The following is a 19955-nucleotide window of genomic DNA, read 5'->3' as shown; positions in this document are numbered from 1 at the left end:
GCTTTAGTGTATTTGCTGCAGGGTTGTTGGGGGTTTTGACTTTCATTTTGAAGCCAATAGGGAGGTCAGAATCCGCAGATAATACTCAACAGATTTGCAGCTAATCTATACATATGTATTTCTTGTGGATTTTCTTATTTGTTAAAGAATATCTGCATCAGATTTTGCTACTATTGACTTCAATGGATCAGCAGAAAATCGGCAATAGTGGCAGATTTGCAGATTTTCTGCAGACCTATTAAAGTCAATAGTAGTAAATAGGGATGTTCCGATACCGATACTAGTATCGGCATCGGGGCCGATACTATCCATTTGCATGGTATCGGGGACTCATTTAATGTCCCCGATACCATGTCCGATACCTGCTGCCGCTCCGCTGCCCCGTTCTCCCATCCTCCCGTCCGCATCATAGTGTTCCATGGAGGAGCATGGAACCACTCCACCTCCTCCCTTGCGCCCAGCGTAACGCCACAGAGGAAGCAGAGTGACATATATGTCACATGCTCCTCCATAGGACGCCATGATGCGAACGGGAGAACAGGGCAGTGGAGCTGCAGCACCCGACAGAGGACAGCTGCAGGTGAGCTGTCTGCAGAGAGGGGTCTGCTACTTGTGTCTACAGGGGGGCCTGCTGGTGTCTAAAGAGGGGGACCTGCTGTTGTCTAAACGGGGGGGGGGGGGCCTGCTGTTGTTTAAAGGGGGGCCCTGCTGCTGTCTAAAGGGGGGGGGGCCTGCTGCTGTCTAAACGGGGGGCCCTGCTGCTGTCTAAATGGCAATTCTTGTTGTGAACATACCCTTAAAATTTTTGTGTGAGTGAAAACTTAATGTCCCTCATTTACTAAGAGTGGAGTATAGGTTTCTTTGTGGGTTTTAATTCCCTACAATTTATTTTCCGCGGTATTTACTAAGGTTTCCCTACATTTTCCACTTTCCCTACACTTTGCTTTTTTTACACATGTTCTGATCTGTCTGGTTTTCCTCAGCTGAAATCCACCACATTTTATGTGAAAACCTTAGTAAATATGTTGGGTTTGTGTGAAAATGTTGGGAACACGCCCCTTTTCAGAGACCATGCCCATTTTCTCCAGCCCCGCCCCTGGGTTTTCTTAGCAAAATGGAGGGTTAGTCGGGTTTTTTAAATTCTGGCACAAATTCTGGCACAGACAGAATTTCTGGCGCAATGGGACAGGATCTGGCGCACAACCCGACAAAACATGTCGGGTTTGCAATAGTAAATGAGGGCCAATGAGTCAATTATGTTTCAGATCAGCAATTCTGAATAAAGGGAAAGTGTTTGGGTGTGTTGACATGTTCAGGTTTTTTATTTCATTTATTAAATGCAAAGCCAGGAAAGTGAGTCTTGTTTTCAGATCCAGTCCTGTCTTTGCATTCAATAATTGCAATTGAAAACTTGAACGAGTGAATAAAGTCCATCTACCTAAATATCAGGTACAGCCTTGACATATTTACTTATATGACCAAAAAAAATTTGAATACAATGTAATAGGTAGTTCATCGCCTTTCCTGTATAGGAACATGACAGTTCTGTTCATTTTCTTAAAATATATGCCTTCTGTTACTATCAGTCTTGCACACATTTTCTTATACATGGAAAGACAGTTTGGGCACAATGGCCCAGATTTATTAATAGACAAAAACAAGCGATTTACATTTTTTGTTAAAATGAAAGCTGAGCTGTGGGTTACTGTGGTTACTATGGACAAATCACACCAGTTTTTCTCCAAAAGAATGATAAATTTCATTCATTGATTTACTGTGGGTGCCACTGTACAAATTTCCAAGAAATTGCTGCGTATTTTACAGCGCCAGTTCTCACGAGCTTTGAGACTTTGGCATAAATGATTGTTCCCCTTATTAGTAACTTTAGCTTGTAGAACAAGTTGCGGTTCAACTTTTAATGGTGCTTAAAGCTCATTTTCAGTTCCCACCTGGCGTATTTGCTGCGTATGTGCTGCTGCATATTTTATTTTCCCATTGAAGTCAATGGGTAGGAAAATATGCAGCAGCAAATACGCAGCAAAATATGCCAGGTGGGAATGCACCCTAAAACAGCTGATGAGATATATGTCTAAGAATGGAACTCTTGTCTTGACTTTCTCTTCTTTTACATTTTTATTCTTTTATTGGCTAAAAGCTACTTAATAAACTATTGGGGAGATTTATCAAAACCTGTGCAGAGGAAGAGTGGTGTAGTTGCCCATAGTAACCAATCAGATTGCTTCTTTCATTTTCCACAGGCCTCTTTAGAGGCCTGTGGAAAATGAAAGAAGCAATCTGATTGGTTGCTATGGGCAACTGCACCACTCTTCCTCTGCACAGGTTTTGATAAATCTCCCCCATTATCTTCCTACATTTGCACTATGACTGCATTACGTCAGACATTTGAAGGGGTATTCGGTGATTACATTATATTTTTTTGTTTGTTTAATGATATGGGGGGAGGGCACTAAAAATAATAAAAAACAAAACAGTACATACCCTCTGTCCCTCTCAGCTTCCAGGCTGGTGACTTGTGGTGCCCCCACTGCTCCCTGCTTAAAGCTGCTCCCGAGACAACGCCTTGTAGCAGGACTTGCCCATTCAGCCAATCATTAGCTGTAGTAGTGTCCAGTCTCACCTTGTTATTGGATGAGCGAGAAGGTCTTGCTCTGATGTGTCCATCATCTCAGCAGCAGAAAGCAGAGTGAGGACCAGAAGTTGCCAGACTGGGAGCTGGGGGGAACCCAGTAGGTAAGTATTATTTATTATCATATTATTATTTAGCAGCCCCAACAGCAACATACTGTCTGGTCATTGGCTATGTTTTATTATACCGCCAATTAATAAATAGTAAATGATGTGTCAGGGTTCACCATCACCTCCTATTTCATATGGAAAACCGGATATACAAGTCTCAAAAAGGAAGGTCATAATGTCAGATCTGTGTTCACACTATGATGAGTTTTATTGTCTTTTAGGTGGTAATGTAACTTTTAATATGAGTGACATTTACTTTTACAGAGCAATAATTTTCATGGTGGTGCACTGCAGTTGACTAAGGTTAATGATGGAGTATAGTTTTTTCATTGCTCATCTCCTTTCACATTTGGACATTGTCAGTGTTAATTTGTCTTTAGAATTTAGAAGGTCAACTATAGGAAAGCTATTTATTTAGCTTGTGGACATTGTATATGTGAGTACCACACATTAAGGTGGAAAAGAAAGCACATGTCAATCTATAAAATCTATAAAATCTATAAAATCTAAATAATAGAATGTTGCAGAATCTTGTAATCCCTTTTTTTTTTTTGGAACAAAAAGCTTTCTGGAGTCTCCCTTTTTCAAGTAAAAGCAGGGTAGATGACTAAAGCTCTCCATTGTCCCCAAAATGGCGGAATAAGGCTACCTTCACATGGTGGAATTTCCGAGCGGAATTACATGTGAATATTCCGCTTGTATATTCTGCTGCATCAAAGTCCCAATGATTATGGTAAAATGAAAGGAGTCATTACAAAGAACAACTCGTAAATTTATAAAAAGGCCTCTGAAAAAATAAACTAACCGGATTGGTTGCTATGGGCTACTTCACCACTCTTCCTCTACACAGGTTTTGATAAATCCCCCCCCCCCCCATGGTTCTTAGATGCCGAGGCTGTGTTCACATGTTGCGGCTAATTAGCAGTGCCACAACTAATTACCGTTAATTATGCATTTTTTTGTAAATCGCTGTAAAATGTGGCATTTTTCGGCCATTAGTGGCAAAAATGCACACAGTAATTCGTTCTGGTACTGCTTATTAGCCTCAACATGTGAACACAGCCTAAGGCTCAGACGGGGTGGGTAATTAAGGGCTTAATGCCATAAAATAGTTGTGTGAAGACAACGCTTTTATGTTCACCAAACATAAATGTTCACAAAAATGAATCAAACATAATTTCTTGTACAGTACTTTTCGTACTGTGTGAAGACAACGCTTTTATGTTCACCAAACATAAACGTTCACAAAAATGAATCAAACATAATTTCTTGTACAGTACTTTTCACCATAAAAATTTAAAAAATACAATTTTATTATACTGTATGAGATCCATTTGAGCCTCTGGTTGTTCTAACATTACTTACAGTGGGGCAAAAAAGTATTTAGTCAGCCACCAATTGTGCAAGTTCTCCCACTTAAAAAAGATGAGAGGCCTGTCATTTTCAACATAGGTATACCTCAATATTGAGAGACATAATGAAAAAAAAAATCCATAAAATCACATTGTCTGATTTTTAAAGAATTTATTTGCAAATTATGGTGGAAAAAAAGTATTTGTTCAAAAACAAAAGTTCATCTCAATTCTTTGTTATATACCCTTTGTTGGCAATGACGGGTCAAACGTTTTCTGTTAGTCTTTACAAGGTTTGCACACACTGTTGCTGGCATTTTGGCCCATTCCTCCATGCAGATCTCCTCTAGAGCAGTGATGTTTTGGGGCTGTCGCTGGGCAACGTGGACTTTCAACTCCCTCCAAAGTTTTCTATGGGCTTGAGATCTGGAGACTGGCAAGGCCACTCCAGGACGTTGAAACTCTTTTTACAAAGCCACTCCTTTGTTGCCTGGGCGGTGTGTTTGGGATCATTGCTAATAGATCCAGCCACGTTTCATCTTCAATGCCCTTGCTGATGGAAGGAGGTTTTCACTCAAAAGCTCACAATACATGGCCCCATTCATTCTTTCCTTTACATGGATCGGTTGTCCTGGTCCCTTAGCAGAAAAGCAGCCCCAAAGCATGATGTTTCCATCCCCATGCTTCACAGTAGGTATGGTGTTCTTTGGATGCAACTCAGCATTCTTTCTCCTCCAAACTTGACGAGTTGAGTTTTTATCAAAAAGTTCTACTTTGGTTTCATCTGACATTCTCCCAAAACTCTTCTGGATCATCCAAATGCTCTCTAGCAAACTTCAGACGGGCCCGGATATGTACTGGCTTAAGCAGGGGGACACGTCTGGCACTGTATGATTTGAGTCCCTGGCGGCGTAGTGTTTTACTGATGGTAGCCTGTGTTACTTTGGTCCCAGCTCTCTGCAGATCATTAGTGGTTCTGGGATTTTTACTCACCATTCTTGTGATCATTTTGACACCATTTGTCTTCCATTTTCTAATAATTGCTCCCACAGTTGATTTCTTCACACCAAGCTGCTTGCCTATTGCAGATTCAGTCTTCCCAGCCTGGTGCAGGTCTACAATTTTGTTTCTGGTGTCCTTCGACAGCTCCTTGGTTATGGCCATAGTGGAGTATGGAGTGTGACTGTTGAGGTTGTGGAGAGGTGTCTTTTATACTGATAACAAGTTCAAACAGGTGCCACTAATACAGGTAACGAGTGGAGGACAGAGGAGACTCTTAAAGAAGAAGTTACAGGTCTGTGCGAGACAGAAATCTTGCTTGTTTGTAGGTGACCAAATACTTATTTTCCACCATAATTTGCTATTAGACAGGAACTGTTGCATCATAGCTGAAAGTTGCTGCGGCTGTCAGGCCAACTGCTGTGACTGACTAACCACAACGGAGGGAAGATCCGCTACTTCAGGCAGGGGTACATCAGAGGGATCCATGGCCGGATCTTACTGTAACACTCACATTTTAGAAGACAGGAACTCCGGTGGATGTGGATCCACTGGACCTGTCTGGCAAATGACTCGGACCGTACCAGGGAGCGGAGTCTAAGGTGCCGCTGGTTTTCACCAGAGCCCGCCGCAAAGCGGGATGGACTTGCTGCGACAGGCGCACCCAGGTCGCTACCCCTTGCACGGCTCGACCACACAGGCGGCTGAGGAGATGTGAGGCACAGGAGGGATAAGGCAGCTCGTAGTCAGGATATCAGAAGGTCAAGGCAGCAAAGTAGCGTAGTCAGGATGTAGCAGGAGGTCAGTAGGCAGGCAGCAGAGGAGCAAGGTCAAGTCACAGAGCAAAGGATCAGATACACAGTAAGGCAACTCTCAGGAATGCTTTCCTTTCAGGCACAAGGCAACAAACATCCGGCAGGGAAGTGAGGAGGGTGGAGGAATATATAATTGAGCTACAGGTTAATTACACTAATGAGCGCACTGGCCCTTTAAATCTTAAAGCTCGGGCATGCACGTGCCCTAGGGGACGGGGAGACGCACGCCGGAGCAGAGAGGCAGAGGCTGGGGCAGGAGAAGCACCAGGTGAGTGAAGGACTGGGGCTCGCATACGGGCACCTCCCGTGATACGAGTCCCAGCCCCGCCGGCAGAAGCAGGAAACTGGACCATGCGCTCATGGCCATTGTGTGCGGCCGGAGCGCATAACGTAACAGTGGTTTTATGTATTTTTTTGTCTCATTATGTCTCATAGTTGAGGTATACCTATGAAGAAAAATACAGGCCTCTCTTATCTTTTTAAAGGGTACCTTTCATCAACAAAAACTTTTGATATATTATAGATTAATGTATGCAGAATAACTTTCCAATTGCATGTTATTAAAAAATATGCTTCTATTTAATTTGCCACTTTGAACAAATGGCCACTAGAGGTCTCCCAGTCCTTTTTATAGATTTCTCATGCTGGAGTCCTAAATCTCAGACTGCAGCCGGGAAATAGACAAGCTCAGCTGGCAGCTCTGAATCTTCTCCCCTCTTTTTACAACTGCAGAGAGAAGAAAGATCGGAGCTCAGATAGTAAAATGAATGCAGTAAGGCAGAGTCAGGAGTATGCTCTGCTGTGCTATGAGCACAGTGCTGGCTCCTGCCTGTCTGATTGACAGGAAGGGAGCACTGCTGAGCTTGTCTGTTTCCCAGCTGCAGTCTGATATTTAGGACTCCAGCATGAGTCTGAAATCTATAAAAAGGACTGGTAGGGAGACCCCTAGTGGTAATTTTTTCAAAGTGTAAAATTTAATAGAAAGAATCATATTTTTTAATAACATGCAATTGGAAAGTTATTCTGCATACATTAATCTATAATATATCAAAAGTTTTTTTGATGAAAGGTACCCTTTAAGTGGGAGAACTTGCACAATTTGTGGCTGACTAAATACTTTTTCCCCCCACTGTACATGTTTAGGCAGATACAGTGATGGCACCAGTGTCTCAGAATATGGCCATTGACATATAGACTAGAAATAATTGCAGCCACAGTCATTGCCAACGCTTTGCTTTTAGATTGTATACACATTGGTAAAATTATTATATATTGGGAGTTTGGTTAAATAGGTACCCCCTGAAAAACATTTTTTTAAATCAACTAGTGCCAGAAAGTTAAACAGATTTGTAAATTACTTCTATTTCTTTTTGAATTTCCTTTCTGTCTGACCACAGTGCTCTCTGCTGAAACTTTTGTCCATCTCAGAAACTGTCCAGAGCAGGATAGGTTTGCTATGGGGATTTCCTTCTACTTTGGACAGTTCCTAAAATGGACAGACGTGTCAGCAGAGAGCACTGTGGTCAGACAGAATGGAAATTCAAACAGAAAAGAACTTCCTCTGAAACAAATAGCAGCTGATAAGTACTGGAAGAGTTAAGATTTTTAAATAGAAGTAATTTACAAATCTGTTTTAACTTTTTGGCACCAGTTGATAAAAAAAACTTTTCCAGGGGAGTACCCCTTTAAGCTAACCCTTGGTACAACGAATGGCAGGGGGGATAGTCTCCCTAATGTTTTTGACACAATATACTTGCTTTGTGTTAAAAGAATATAATTTAGTACATAGGAATGTTTACTCTATGGAACTTATTCTATTATAGACATCCTCTTTTGTAAGATGAGGTATGCCTGGCCATCTTTAGCATAGCTAAACCATTGCTCCATTTACTCAGGGGATAAGGGATCCACATTGAAGTAATTAGTGTGGGTCCTATGAGTCGGACCCCGCCGATCAGATGTTTTTCATTTATTCTGTGGATAGATAATTCTTAATTTTAGGATAACACCTTTAAGTCAAGTGCCGTAGAGTTAAAGGGGTATTCCAGGCAAAAACTTTTTTATATATATATATATATCAACTGGCTCCAGAAAGTTAAACAGATTTGTAAATTACTTCTATTAAAAAAATATTAATCCTTTCAGTACTTATGAGCTTCTGAAGTTAAGGTTGTTCTTTTCTGTCTAAGTCCTCTCTGATGATACCTGTCTCGGGAAACGCCCAGTTTAGAAGCAAATCCCCATAGCAAACCTCTTCTAAACTGGGCATTTCCCGAGACAGGTGTCATCAGAGAGCACTTAGACAGAAAAGAACAACCTTAACTTCAGAAGCTCATAAGTACTGAAAAAATTAAGATTTTTTAATAGAAGTAATTTACAAATCTGTCACATTACATGACATAACTGCCGCTATAAATACATATATTACAACCATGTTCTCCCACTTCTAAACGCAGTGAACAACAGTAGTTCTGCTCAATAAGACCACAGTGATCTCTATTCCAGGCCTTTTAAACTTCTGAAGTTAATTTATTGTGCCACTGCATAATTTTTTTTAGAACTTTTTAAAGAGAATCTGACAGCTAGTTCACCCAGTTAAAGTGCGTGTGAAGAGCTGTAAAATGAGGGATTACTCACTGAAATCCATTGGTTAGGTGCTGTGTTATGCTTGTAAATAGTTTTATTCCTAATGCACCCCAGTCCGCATTGGAGACGGGGAGCCAGCTGGCTGAGCTCCCAGTCTCCTCCATATTCCCCCGTTGGCCCTGCCATCATCATTATTATGCTAATCAAGGCAGTGGGGGAGCGCTCTGCTCTCTGTGCGCTCACCTGTGGCCCTCATTATGAGGGTATGAGAGCGCCCAGCCAAGCAAATGTTAAGTAAGTAGCCTTGCGTACAGTACATGCATGGCTACTTACATTTTATTTTTTTACTTTTTCCACGTAGTAGACACTACGATCTTAAGCTCTTAAGCTTTAGATCTTAAGCTTTAGTGTGGAAAAGGCAGTTGTATAACACAACATACAGCACTATTCTTCCCATCAAAATGATGGAGCCTGATTGACCCAGTTATAACACAGTGGGGTCCATTGAGCATCGGTGGTGTCTGTCTTGTAATGGATTGGTCACAACTTAAGTTTTTCTGCCCCATGACAGAACTCATAAACAGAATTTACACAGATGTGATTACAGACTAAATAAGGGCCAGTTTACACTCAGAAATTCTGCCATTGCTGCAAATAGGACTGTGCTAAGCAGTTCACACAACGGATATTCAGCTCATTCTTTCTGCAGAATTCTGCGCAGACTGCATTGCTATCATTGCGCCAATTGATATAACTAAGGGTGAACAGACATAAATAACTAAGTGAACAGACATTCTTCTTACCGTATGTTATAAATGCTTTTATTCTGATATTGATGACTATATTATTCACAGTTATGTTTCCATGACCAATAAAAATGTATTCAATAACTATTGTTATACATGTATGATACAGTGATGTTTGTTTGTCATTTGCAGCATACTCAACCAAACTCAACAGATTCCCCATCTTTCATTTTCATGATGACCTGAAAGATCTCTGTATCAGCGCTGTGAGCTCAAACACAACCAAAGCTACTCTGTATGCTTTAAATGTCTGGAGATACTGGTGTATGACCAAGGGACTTAAAGACTGTATGGACTTTACCAAGGTGAGTTTATACATCAAGTTGCATCAGTAACCAAACATAAGGAAACTAGGTATATATGGATCAGCTAAGCAAGGAGATGTTATTCGCCAATTGAACAATAAAATAACACTGAACCTTGGGCCAAGGTTGACCGGTTGATAAGGGTTATTTAGTTCGATGAAAATATGGCATAATAGTGATCAAATGAGTGTATAAGTAAATATAAGATAACTATTTCAGGATATTTTTATACTTATGCCTGTAAGTGCAAATCTTACCTTTAGAAGAACACAGGTGATGGGGGGGGGGGGGGGGTTGTTTAACCCCTTAAGGACGCAGGACGTAAATGTACGTCCTGGTGCGGTGGTACTTAACGCACCAGGACGTTAAAAAAAAATCCCCTCCCCCAATAAAAAAGTAAAACGTCCGTTTTTTCCTATTTTACCCCCAAAAAGCGTAAAAAATAAATTTAATAGACATATATTGGTATCGCCGTGTGCGTAAATGTCTGAACTATTAAAATAAAATGTTAATGATCCCGTACAGTGAACGGCGTGAACGTAAAAAAAAAAAAAAGTCCAAAATTGCTACTTTTTGAATACATTTTATTTTAAAAAAATTATTAAAAAATTTATTAAAAGTTTTTTTATATGCAAATGTGGTATCAAAAAAAGTACAGATCATGGCGCAAAAAATGAGCCCTCATACCGCCGCTTATACGGAAAAATAAAAAAGTTATAGGTCATCAAAATAAAGGGATTATAAACGTACTAATTTGGTTAAAAAGTTTGTGATTTTTTTTAAGCGCAACAATAATATAAAAGTATGTAATAATGGGTATCATTTTAATCGTATTGACCCTCAGAATAAAGAACACATGTCATTTTTACCGTAAATTGTACGGCGTGAAAACGAAACCTTCCAAAATTAGCAAAATTGTGTTTTTTCTTTTTAATTTCCCCACAAAAATAGTGTTTTTTGGTTGCGCCATACATTTTATGATATAATGAGTGATGTCATTACAAAGGACAACTGGTCATGCAAAAAACAAGCCCACATACTAGTCTGGCTATGAAAATATAAAAGAGTTATTATTTTTAGAAGGCGAGGAGGAAAATACGAAAACGTAAAAATTAAATTGTCTGAGTCCTTAAGGCCAAAATGGGCTGAGTCCTTAAGGGGTTAAAGGGGTATTCCAGGAAAAACTTTTTTTTTTTTTTTTTTTAGATCAACTGGCTCCAGAAAGTTAAACAGATTTGTAAATTACTTCTATTAAAAAATCTTAATCCTTCCAATAATTATCAGCTACTGAAGTTGAGTTGTTCTTATCTGTCTGGAAACATTGCTCTCTGCTGACATCTCTGATTGTCTCAGGAACTGCACAGAGCAGAATAGGTTTGCTATGGGAATTTGCTTCTACTCTGGACAGCTCCCGAGACACGTGCCATCAGAGTTTTTATCAGTGAAAAATCCTTTTCCTGACAAAACAGTGTAGCTTCATGCATTAAAACTTTTTTTTTCCAGGGCATAAACAAACATTTCACTGTTAGCATATTTTGTTGCATGTTTCACAAATTTTAAAGGGTTGGATCGGAGCAGCCGACCAGGGAGTTACACAGTTAGAACCTAAGATCACAGCAGGTCTCAAGAGTGAGAGCCAGTGCAATCTAAACTGTTGGCATGTCTGGACAAAGTGTCAAATATTTTCAAATTACAGTGCTGCTTTAAATAGGCTTTGTCCTTTCAACAACCTTTTTTTTAGATCAATAGTACAAGTAAATACTTTTGTAATATATCTTATTAGACAAAAATGCTTTTTTTCTCCTGTTATCAAGCTTCTTCCCTTCCCGATAGACTGTCTTCCACTTTTGTCCTACAGATTACTCAGGGACCAAATTAAGTAATGCAAGTCTATGAACGGGAGGAGATAGGAGGGACATGAGAGGGGAAGTACCTGTTAGCACATAGTGAATGTCACACAGAGTAAATTGTAGACTGAAATAAAGAGAGAGTTAGCTGCCCATAAAGGCTTACAGCCTACAAGGGGAGAGGAGGGAAACATTAGGAATGGGAGACAATTGGTCGTCTATGAGAAGTTAGGAAAGTAGCTGTTCCCAGTGCAGTGGCAGCAGGGTTATTGTAGGTCATAGGCTTTCTTAAAAAAATGGGTCTTCAGGTTGCTTTTGAAGGTCTTGATGGGAGAGCTGGATGTGTCGGTGTAGTGAGTTCCAGTGTTGCACGGAAGCAAGGAAGAAGTCTTGGAGACGTTTGTGTGTAGTACAGATGAGGGAAGAGCACAGGCAGAGGTCTTGAGATGTTTGGAGACCATGTGAGGGGCGGTATCAGGAGATCAGGTCAGAGATGTATGAAGGAGACAGGTTGTGTATGGCCTTATATTTCATGGTGAACAGTTTAAACTGAATTTATTGGACAAAGGGTAGCCAGTGAAATGGTACAGGGGAGAGGCAGAGAAGCGAGGTCATAGGTGGATTAGTCAAGCAGCAGAGTTGAGGATGGATTGGAATGTATGATGGAAGGCCATAGAGGAGGATATTGCAGTAGTCCATTTTGTAGATGAGTGCATGTACCAGTAGTTTGAGTAAAAATTAAGGAATAAGCAGATTAGAGAAATGTTTTCGAGGTGCGGAAGCGGCAGGAGGTGGTCAGCGTCTAGATGTATGGTTTGAAGAACAGTGCAGAGCCGAAGGTGCCGAAGCCATTGACTGTGATTGATAGATAATGGGCAGAAATTGTGCTACTTATGTACACACACACAGACTCTTTCTAATCTGGTTAGAATTTTTGTATGGCCACATAACTTCCAGTGTGTTAAATGCATTGCATGAAAGAGTTTATAATGTTCAGCTGACTGCCCACTGCCACCTAAAAAGAAAAATAATAGTTCTTTCTGCTCTCAGATAAAGTATGCAAACTGTTCCAATATATCCCATACTACAAGTGTATTATTTGAGTGACCAGAAAGGTTTTTGTACTTGAATGCCCATAGCTTGTAGTAATGTCCGATGTCTGTACACAGCTCAAGCTCCATACACATTCGCTTAGGGTGCCTTGTTGATACTTCTCCATTGGTATTTTATTTAAGTCTTAATATGATTATATGTTTTTGCTTTCTATTTAAGGTCCCTGCAGTTAAGCTGAATGAGCTTCTGGAAGATTTTTATGTAACAGTGAAAAAAACAGATGGATCAGATTTTTTGGCTACATCTCTCCATGCAATACGTAGAGGCTTAGACCGCATTCTGAAGAATTCTGGGGCAGGCTTCTCTATCACCAGCAGTGTCTTCAATTCCTCTTCACAAAAACTCAAGGAAAAACTACGAATGCTCAACAAAGCTGGAATGTCAGGCTCCCGGTCACGCAATATAGTCTATTTTACTCTAGCAGATGAAGAAGAAATGTGGAGAATTGGGTGTCTAGGTGATGATGGGCCTGTGCCACTATTGTCCTCAGTGGTAAAATACAATAGTCAGTTTCTAAACATGAGGACCTTGCAGGAACATGCAGATCTAATGTATGGTGACATAGAATTGCTGAAAGATGGGAATAATCAACCTTTCTTTGCTAGAACAGACAGTGTTAAAAGAGACAAACAAGCAAACCCTAATAAGATATGCTATGGACAGATTTACCATGAACATTCTAAGGGACATAGACGGTGCCCTTACTGTCTTCTCTATAAGTACATGTACGCTCATCGTCCATCATCTCAGATGGAAGCAAACTCACCATTTTATCTGACTGCACGAAAAGAGGTCAGTGGAATAGAAAAAGTCTGGTATGAAGAACAGAGAATGGGGCTTAGATCATTACGCGGTGTTGTCCCAAAGCTGGCAAAACGTGTAAAGTTGGAGCAATGTGACAATTACACTTTTGTTTCGTTTACACAGACATTTAGAAAGTTTGGTCCGGTTAACAACTATTAAGAATTCCACAATACACTAAATGAATTGCGTGCACAATGCTGACCATCAGGATATCCTAAAGAACATGCCAAAATGGTGTCTTTGACCTGGAGCCTGATATCCTTTTTGTCATAGAAGTTTTTTTTGTAAACTGTGTGTTATTGTTTGAATTAGATTAAGGCAAATCCCATGTGATGACCTGTGTTCACCTCCCAAGCATTTTAATAAAAAAAAATAGTGCCTTTTAGCAAATACAAGGAGACCACAAACTAAGGAGATGGAAAATGCATTACAATAGCACAACTTTCAAGAGATACATTTAAAAAAATAAAAATACTTGTTATATAATTTATCACAGATATTCATGACAGACATTATTCTGGTACCATTGGTAATAAAACCGTTAAGCTAAATTCACGTGAAGAAAATGTTGCAGATTATCCCCTAAAGTTTAATAAGAGATATCTACAATGGCTTTTAGTAGCTGTGGATCTTTTGCACATAGAAATGTTGCCACCCATTCTGTTGCCCATTGGTCTTGAATTTTCCCAGAAGATTTCACCACTTTCATTGTAGGAGGGGTGAATTCAATGGTAAATTGCATGCAGACTTTACTGCAGATTTACCATTGACTGAGGGTAGACTTTGAGTTCACACGTGGCTGATTTGTTCCAGGTTTGGTAAAATCTGCAGCATACTACAGTATGAATCATGGGTTCGATTTAACAAATCTTATCCTCATGCAACAGAAATTAAATTTAAAAAATTTACAGTGAAGTCAAATTTATTACAAAAATGTGGAATCACCACAATTTATCGTAGTATGGTCATCCAGATTTTTTTTGTACTTCGTACCACATGAAAACAACATAAAACAGTGTTTCTTTAATAGCTAAACAATCTGGCTTTGTGAAACATACCTTAATACATATGAAGTAAAGTATTTTGAGTAATGGTATATGTTTAAGGGGAAAAAATTATGGAATGCTAAAAAAAAAAATCCCAAATCATAATTTCTTGCTCCTTCTGGGGCTTTTATGATAACCTGAATTGTTAAAAAGCATAGAGTTTATTAATAATGAACAATATCATCTACATCTAGCTGGTTTCAACTCTCTAGAAGAGTGGTTGACAGATCAGCTTTGTAGGATGAAACCTTGTCATGGATCCAATTTCTTTAAATTTCCATACATTTTCAGATTAAGACCTGGATTGTTTGCTTTCTATGTCATGGAGTTGATAAGCCTCTCCTAAAGAGAAGCTTTAAAACTCTTAGCTGTTTTGCAATATGCATTTTTATCCTAAAAGAATAACTGCAACATCACCAAACCTATTTTCATTTGATGGATTGGGGAAAGTGTCCAGAATTTCTATGTGTAGGTGTCCATAGACTGTGGAGGTGATGATGGCCCTGCCCAATCCTATATCATTGAGAAGGAAATGATGGCTGTTTTCTTCTGGCCTCATCATTATGTGTTCATTAGAACAGCCAAAATGAGATTGTAAAAATGTTTTCAGCTCTCTGTTTTTAACCCCTTAACGACGCAGGACCTATATTTACATCCTGCGCCAGCTCCCGCGATATGAAGCAGGATCGCGCCGCGATCCCGCATCATATCGGGTCGGTCCTGGCACTCATCAGTGGCCGGGACCCGCGGCTAATACCACACATCGCCGATCGCGGCGATGTGCGGTATTAACCCTTTAGAAGCGGCGGTCAAAGCTGACCGCCGCTTCTAAAGTGAAAGTGACCCGGCTACTCAGTCGGGCTGTTCGGGACCGCCGCGGTGAAATCGCGGCGTCCCGAACAGCTTACAGGACACCGGGAGGGCCCTTACCTGCCTCCTCGGTGTCCGATCGACGAATGACTGTTCCGTGCCTGAGATTCAGGCAGGAGCAGTCAAGCGCCGATAACACTGATCACAGGCGTGTTAATACACGCCAGTGATCTGTGCAAGAGATCAGTGTGTGCAGTGTTATAGGTCCCTATGGGACCTATAACACTACAAAAAAAAAGTTAAAAAAAAGTGTTAATAAAGGTCATTTAACCCCTTCCCTAATAAAAGTTTGAATCACCCCCCTTTTCCCATAAAAATAATAAAACAGTGTAAAAGAATAAATAAATAAACATATGTGGTATCACCGCATGCGTAAATGTCCGAACTATAAAAATATATCATTAATGAAACCGCACGGTCAATGGCGTACGCGCAAAAAAATTCCAAAGTCAAAAAAAGCATATTTTTGGTCACTTTTTATACCATAAAAATGAATAAAAAGTGATCATAAAGTCCGATCAAAACAAAAATCATACCGATAAAAACTTCAGATCACGGCGCAAAAAATGAGTCCTCAGAACACCCTGTACGTGGAAAAATAAAAAAGTTATAGGGGTCAGAAGATGACATTTTTAATCATATAAATTTTCCTGCATGTAGTTATGATTTTTTCCAGAAGTACAACAAAATCAAACCTATATAAGTAGGGTATCATTTTAACCATATGGACCTACAGAATAATGATAAGGTGTAAGTTTTACCGAAATATGCACTGCTTAGAAACGGAAGCCCCCAAAAGTTACAAAATGGCGTTTTTTTCTTCGATTTTGTCGCACAATGATTTTTTTTCCGTTTTGCCGTGAATTTTTGGGTAAAATGACTAATGTCACTGCAAAGTAGAATTGGTGATGCAAAAAATAAGTCATAATATGGATTTTTAGGTGGAAAATTGAAAGGGTTATGATTTTTAAAAGGTAAGGAGGAAAAAACGAAAGTGCAAAAACTGAAAAACCCTGAGTCCTTAAGGGGTTAAAGACTCTTGTAGTAGTGTATGGAGGAAACACCATATTGATACTGGGTAGCAATGAAATGATTTGAGAAAAAAAAAGGCAGATCCAGCACTTGCATATCATACAAATACCAACATTTATTTTTACATCAAACATTTGAGAGAGCATGGAAAATAAGCGGCACTCACCACAAACAGCTAGCGACAACTTCTTTATTTCTTAGGCGTGCAGTAAAACATGCAGGTGCAGGGAGAGAAGGACGCCGGGGAATCCGGCTGACTGGTCACAGCCGTATCGTGCTTCCGCACTTCGTCAGACCATGGTCTGACGAAGTGCGGAAGCACGATACGGCTGTGACCAGTCAGCCGGATTCCCCGGCGTCCTTGTCTCCCTGCACCTGCATGTTTTACTGCACGCCTAAGAAATAAAGAAGTTGTCGCTAGCTGTTTGGGGTGAGTGCCGCTTATTTTCCATGCTCTCTCAAATGTTTGATCCATGACTCTGTCCTGGCTGAGCACCCCACAAGCAGCGACATACATACACACCTGTTCCATCAAGAGCGAATATCAAGAGCATGGTTGGCTGTGCCGAACGCTGTTTCTCACTACAAGCATTTATTTTTACATGCTTGAAAAAATGTCTATGCCAGTGCTGGAACCCCCTTTTTTTTCAAAATGATTTTATTAGAATGGCACCAGAGAAAAGTTAATCTCCTATGCTAGTGCAGATGAATATCACTCACATAGGCTCCTCCATACTCTTTTTCTTACCCCACTGTAACCTTTTTTTCTAATGTTTAGCTGTTGGTTCTGGTTTTCATTCCATATGTAAATGGAATTCAATTTAGCCACTTTTTTACATTACTGTCACTGGTGTTAATCTGTCATGTGACCCCCACCAGCTGAAAGCGCAGAGGAGTATGTCTGTCTGCCTCAGTGAAGTGTGAGTCTCTGTGAAGCCCTGGTAATAATGTTTATTAGTGTAACCTACAGTATGCAAAGGGTCAAAGCACTACAACAGTTGTAGTGCTTTGTCCCATTGCATACTGAGGGTTGTAGTGCTTTGTCACATTGCATACTGGGAGTTGTAGTGCTGTCACTTTTCATACTAGGGGTTGTAGTGCTTTCTCCCTTTCCATATTTGAGTCTATACTACAGACTCCAATGTACATTGGACAAAGCACTACAACCCCTAGTATGTAAAGTGAAAATGCATTACAAGCTCACAACCTCCAGCACACAAGGTAAAAAGGCACTACAGATTCTTTGTCCCTTTGCATACTGCATTTTTGCCTGGCATACTGGAGGTTGTAGTACAAAATAGGAAATAATATATATTTTTTAAAAGTGTTAGTAAATGTGAATAAGCCCTTCCCTAATAAAAGTTGAAATCACCCCCTTTAAAATAATGTACAAATATAAACATATGTGGTATCCCTGTGTGCGTAAAAGTCTGAACTATTAAAATATAATGTTACGTAAGCCACACAGTGAATGGCGTAAATGTATAAAAAATTACCAAAGTCCAGAATTGTGAATTTTTGGTCACCTTATTAATGAGGAAATGTTTTTTTTATGAAAAGTGATTTAAAAGTTCATTCTTAACAAAAATAGTACTGATAAAAAAAAATGACCCTCATACAGGCCCGTATATGGAAGAATAAGAGTTATAGGGGTCAGACGAGAACAATGTTAAGCCTACTGATTATTTTACATAAAGTTATAGACGGAGATTTATCATTGCAGGTAGAGACATTTTTTTTTTGTTTAGCTTGGGCGCATTGATGTTTACAGATGCACCTAAGCATACATATGTCTACATACAAACTTATCAAATGTAACTTTCGCATAAAATGTCACAAACCCCTTAAAAAGTGAAGCTTTTTTTTTTTTTTTTTTTTTTTTTTAAAGTCTCACATTTATTGCAGATAGGATAGCTGGAGGTCCTTTCCTTAGGAATTGTGTGGTGTGAACATATGTAAGGTTCTCACTAACATTGTTTTTTTAAATGATACGTGCCCTTTTTGTTGCTCGAGCCCCTGCCCTCCAAAATGTCTGTGCACGTCCCTCCACCTGTCTTTATTGTCTTAATGTGATATCCAACAGTAAAAGAGAAAGGGCCCAGCCTACCACTTCACTTTGGTAGTAGAAAACACTACTGTATTTTCAATAAAATAACAAATTTAAGTTTCTACTATATCCCAAACAACATAAGGTTACACATACATTTTACCTGGTTCAAAATTTATTAAAAATGTTTTTTTAAACCTACAATAATATAATATGAGAGAACATATACAGCCATTTTTAAAACCCAGCTTTTAAAGGAATGTGTCATTTATTAAATTTAAGTTTGACTAATTTAAAGGGTTACTGAGTTTTCACAGAACTTTTGACATGTTGACATTGAAAAATTTTGATCGATCAGTGTTCAGACCATGACCGCTAGAAAAAGCCAGGAGAAGACCATGCTAAGCATATTCTCTCCCAGCTCTGTGCCATGTGACTAATGTAACTCTATGTGGCCATCTTGGGGCACGTGCACAGAGGGTGGGAAGAAGCACTGCTCAGCCACATGCTTCTGTCTGCTAATTCTAGCAATTGGTTGGGTCTGAACACTCGAAAACTGACTGATCAAAACTTTTAACATCCACAGGACATGTAAGAAGCTTTGTAAAAACTCAGGTACCTTTTAAGGATATAAATTATGTAGAATGTGTTTTGGTCTTTTTATTTTTTTATTTTTTTTTATGTTGTAGCTATATATTTTTTTATTTATATAGACTGCCCCGGCCATATTGTAAACACGCACACTACTTGTATTATCTGTTCTGACAGAGAAACAGCATGTGTGCGCTTTAAGAAATAAAAGTGGGAGTCAGTTGACAAGAAAATGTCATAGATTACTAGTCTCCAACAAGTGACTGAATATAACCCTCTCCCCCAGCAAAAGAATAATACGGTCATTATAGGAGTAGTCCAGTTTAAAAACTTATCTCCTGCCCATCAGGCTCTCCTGATGAATGAAGCTGTGTCGACCGTGGCATGAAGCGGTGGCAGACATGCTCCCCTACATGCATCTCTATGGTAGAGCCAAAGATACAAGAGCGCTTTATCTCCGCATTTCCTATAGAGATGCATGGAGGGGGTTGTATCGGTCACGGCTTCGTGCCTTGGACGACACAGCTTAATTCATGGGGAGAGGCAGGGCAGGAGATCAAGTGGACATCCCAGTGGTCGGATCCCCAGCAATCCTTTATATCCCCTATCCACAGGATAGGGGATACGTTTTTCTAAACTGAATAACTAAAATAATAAGTAAAATCCCTCAATAAAAATTTAAATTTCCCATTTTTTAGTTGTAAGCTCCAAAAATAAACATAATTGGTAATGTTGTATACAGAGATGTTCAAACTATTAAAATATGTTATTGACCCGCACAGTATACCCTGGAATCAAAACAAAATAACAGAATGGCAGATCACAACACAGAAAACAAAACCTCACACAGCTCCGTAGATGTCAAAATAAAAAAATGACAGGGGATTGAATATGGCAATGCAAAGCGTTTTTGATTTAGAATTTTTTTTTAAAAGGGTTTTAATTTTTTAATAAAAGTAATAAAACAAATGAAAACCATATAAAT

The 19955-nt window shown here is 39.5% G+C and overlaps 1 protein-coding gene across 1 annotated transcript in view; it reads left to right on the top strand.

Annotated features, from left to right (window-relative positions):
* KIAA1958 (KIAA1958 ortholog) overlaps positions 1-15241 on the top strand; it is a 108627-nt gene extending 93386 nt beyond the window's left edge. Inside the window, exons 3-4 of the mRNA XM_056518451.1 lie at positions 9448-9620; positions 12740-15241. Coding sequence (XP_056374426.1) covers positions 9448-9620; positions 12740-13543 — 977 coding nt within the window. The 3' untranslated portion in view covers positions 13544-15241. The remainder of the gene's footprint in view (positions 1-9447; positions 9621-12739) is intronic.
* The last annotated feature ends 4714 nt before the right edge of the window (positions 15242-19955 follow it).

Source organism: Hyla sarda, chromosome 1, assembly GCF_029499605.1.
Source record: "Hyla sarda isolate aHylSar1 chromosome 1, aHylSar1.hap1, whole genome shotgun sequence".
In the NCBI taxonomy this organism is placed as follows: Eukaryota; Metazoa; Chordata; class Amphibia; order Anura; family Hylidae; genus Hyla; species Hyla sarda.
This window is presented reverse-complemented; position numbering and strand designations above follow the sequence as displayed.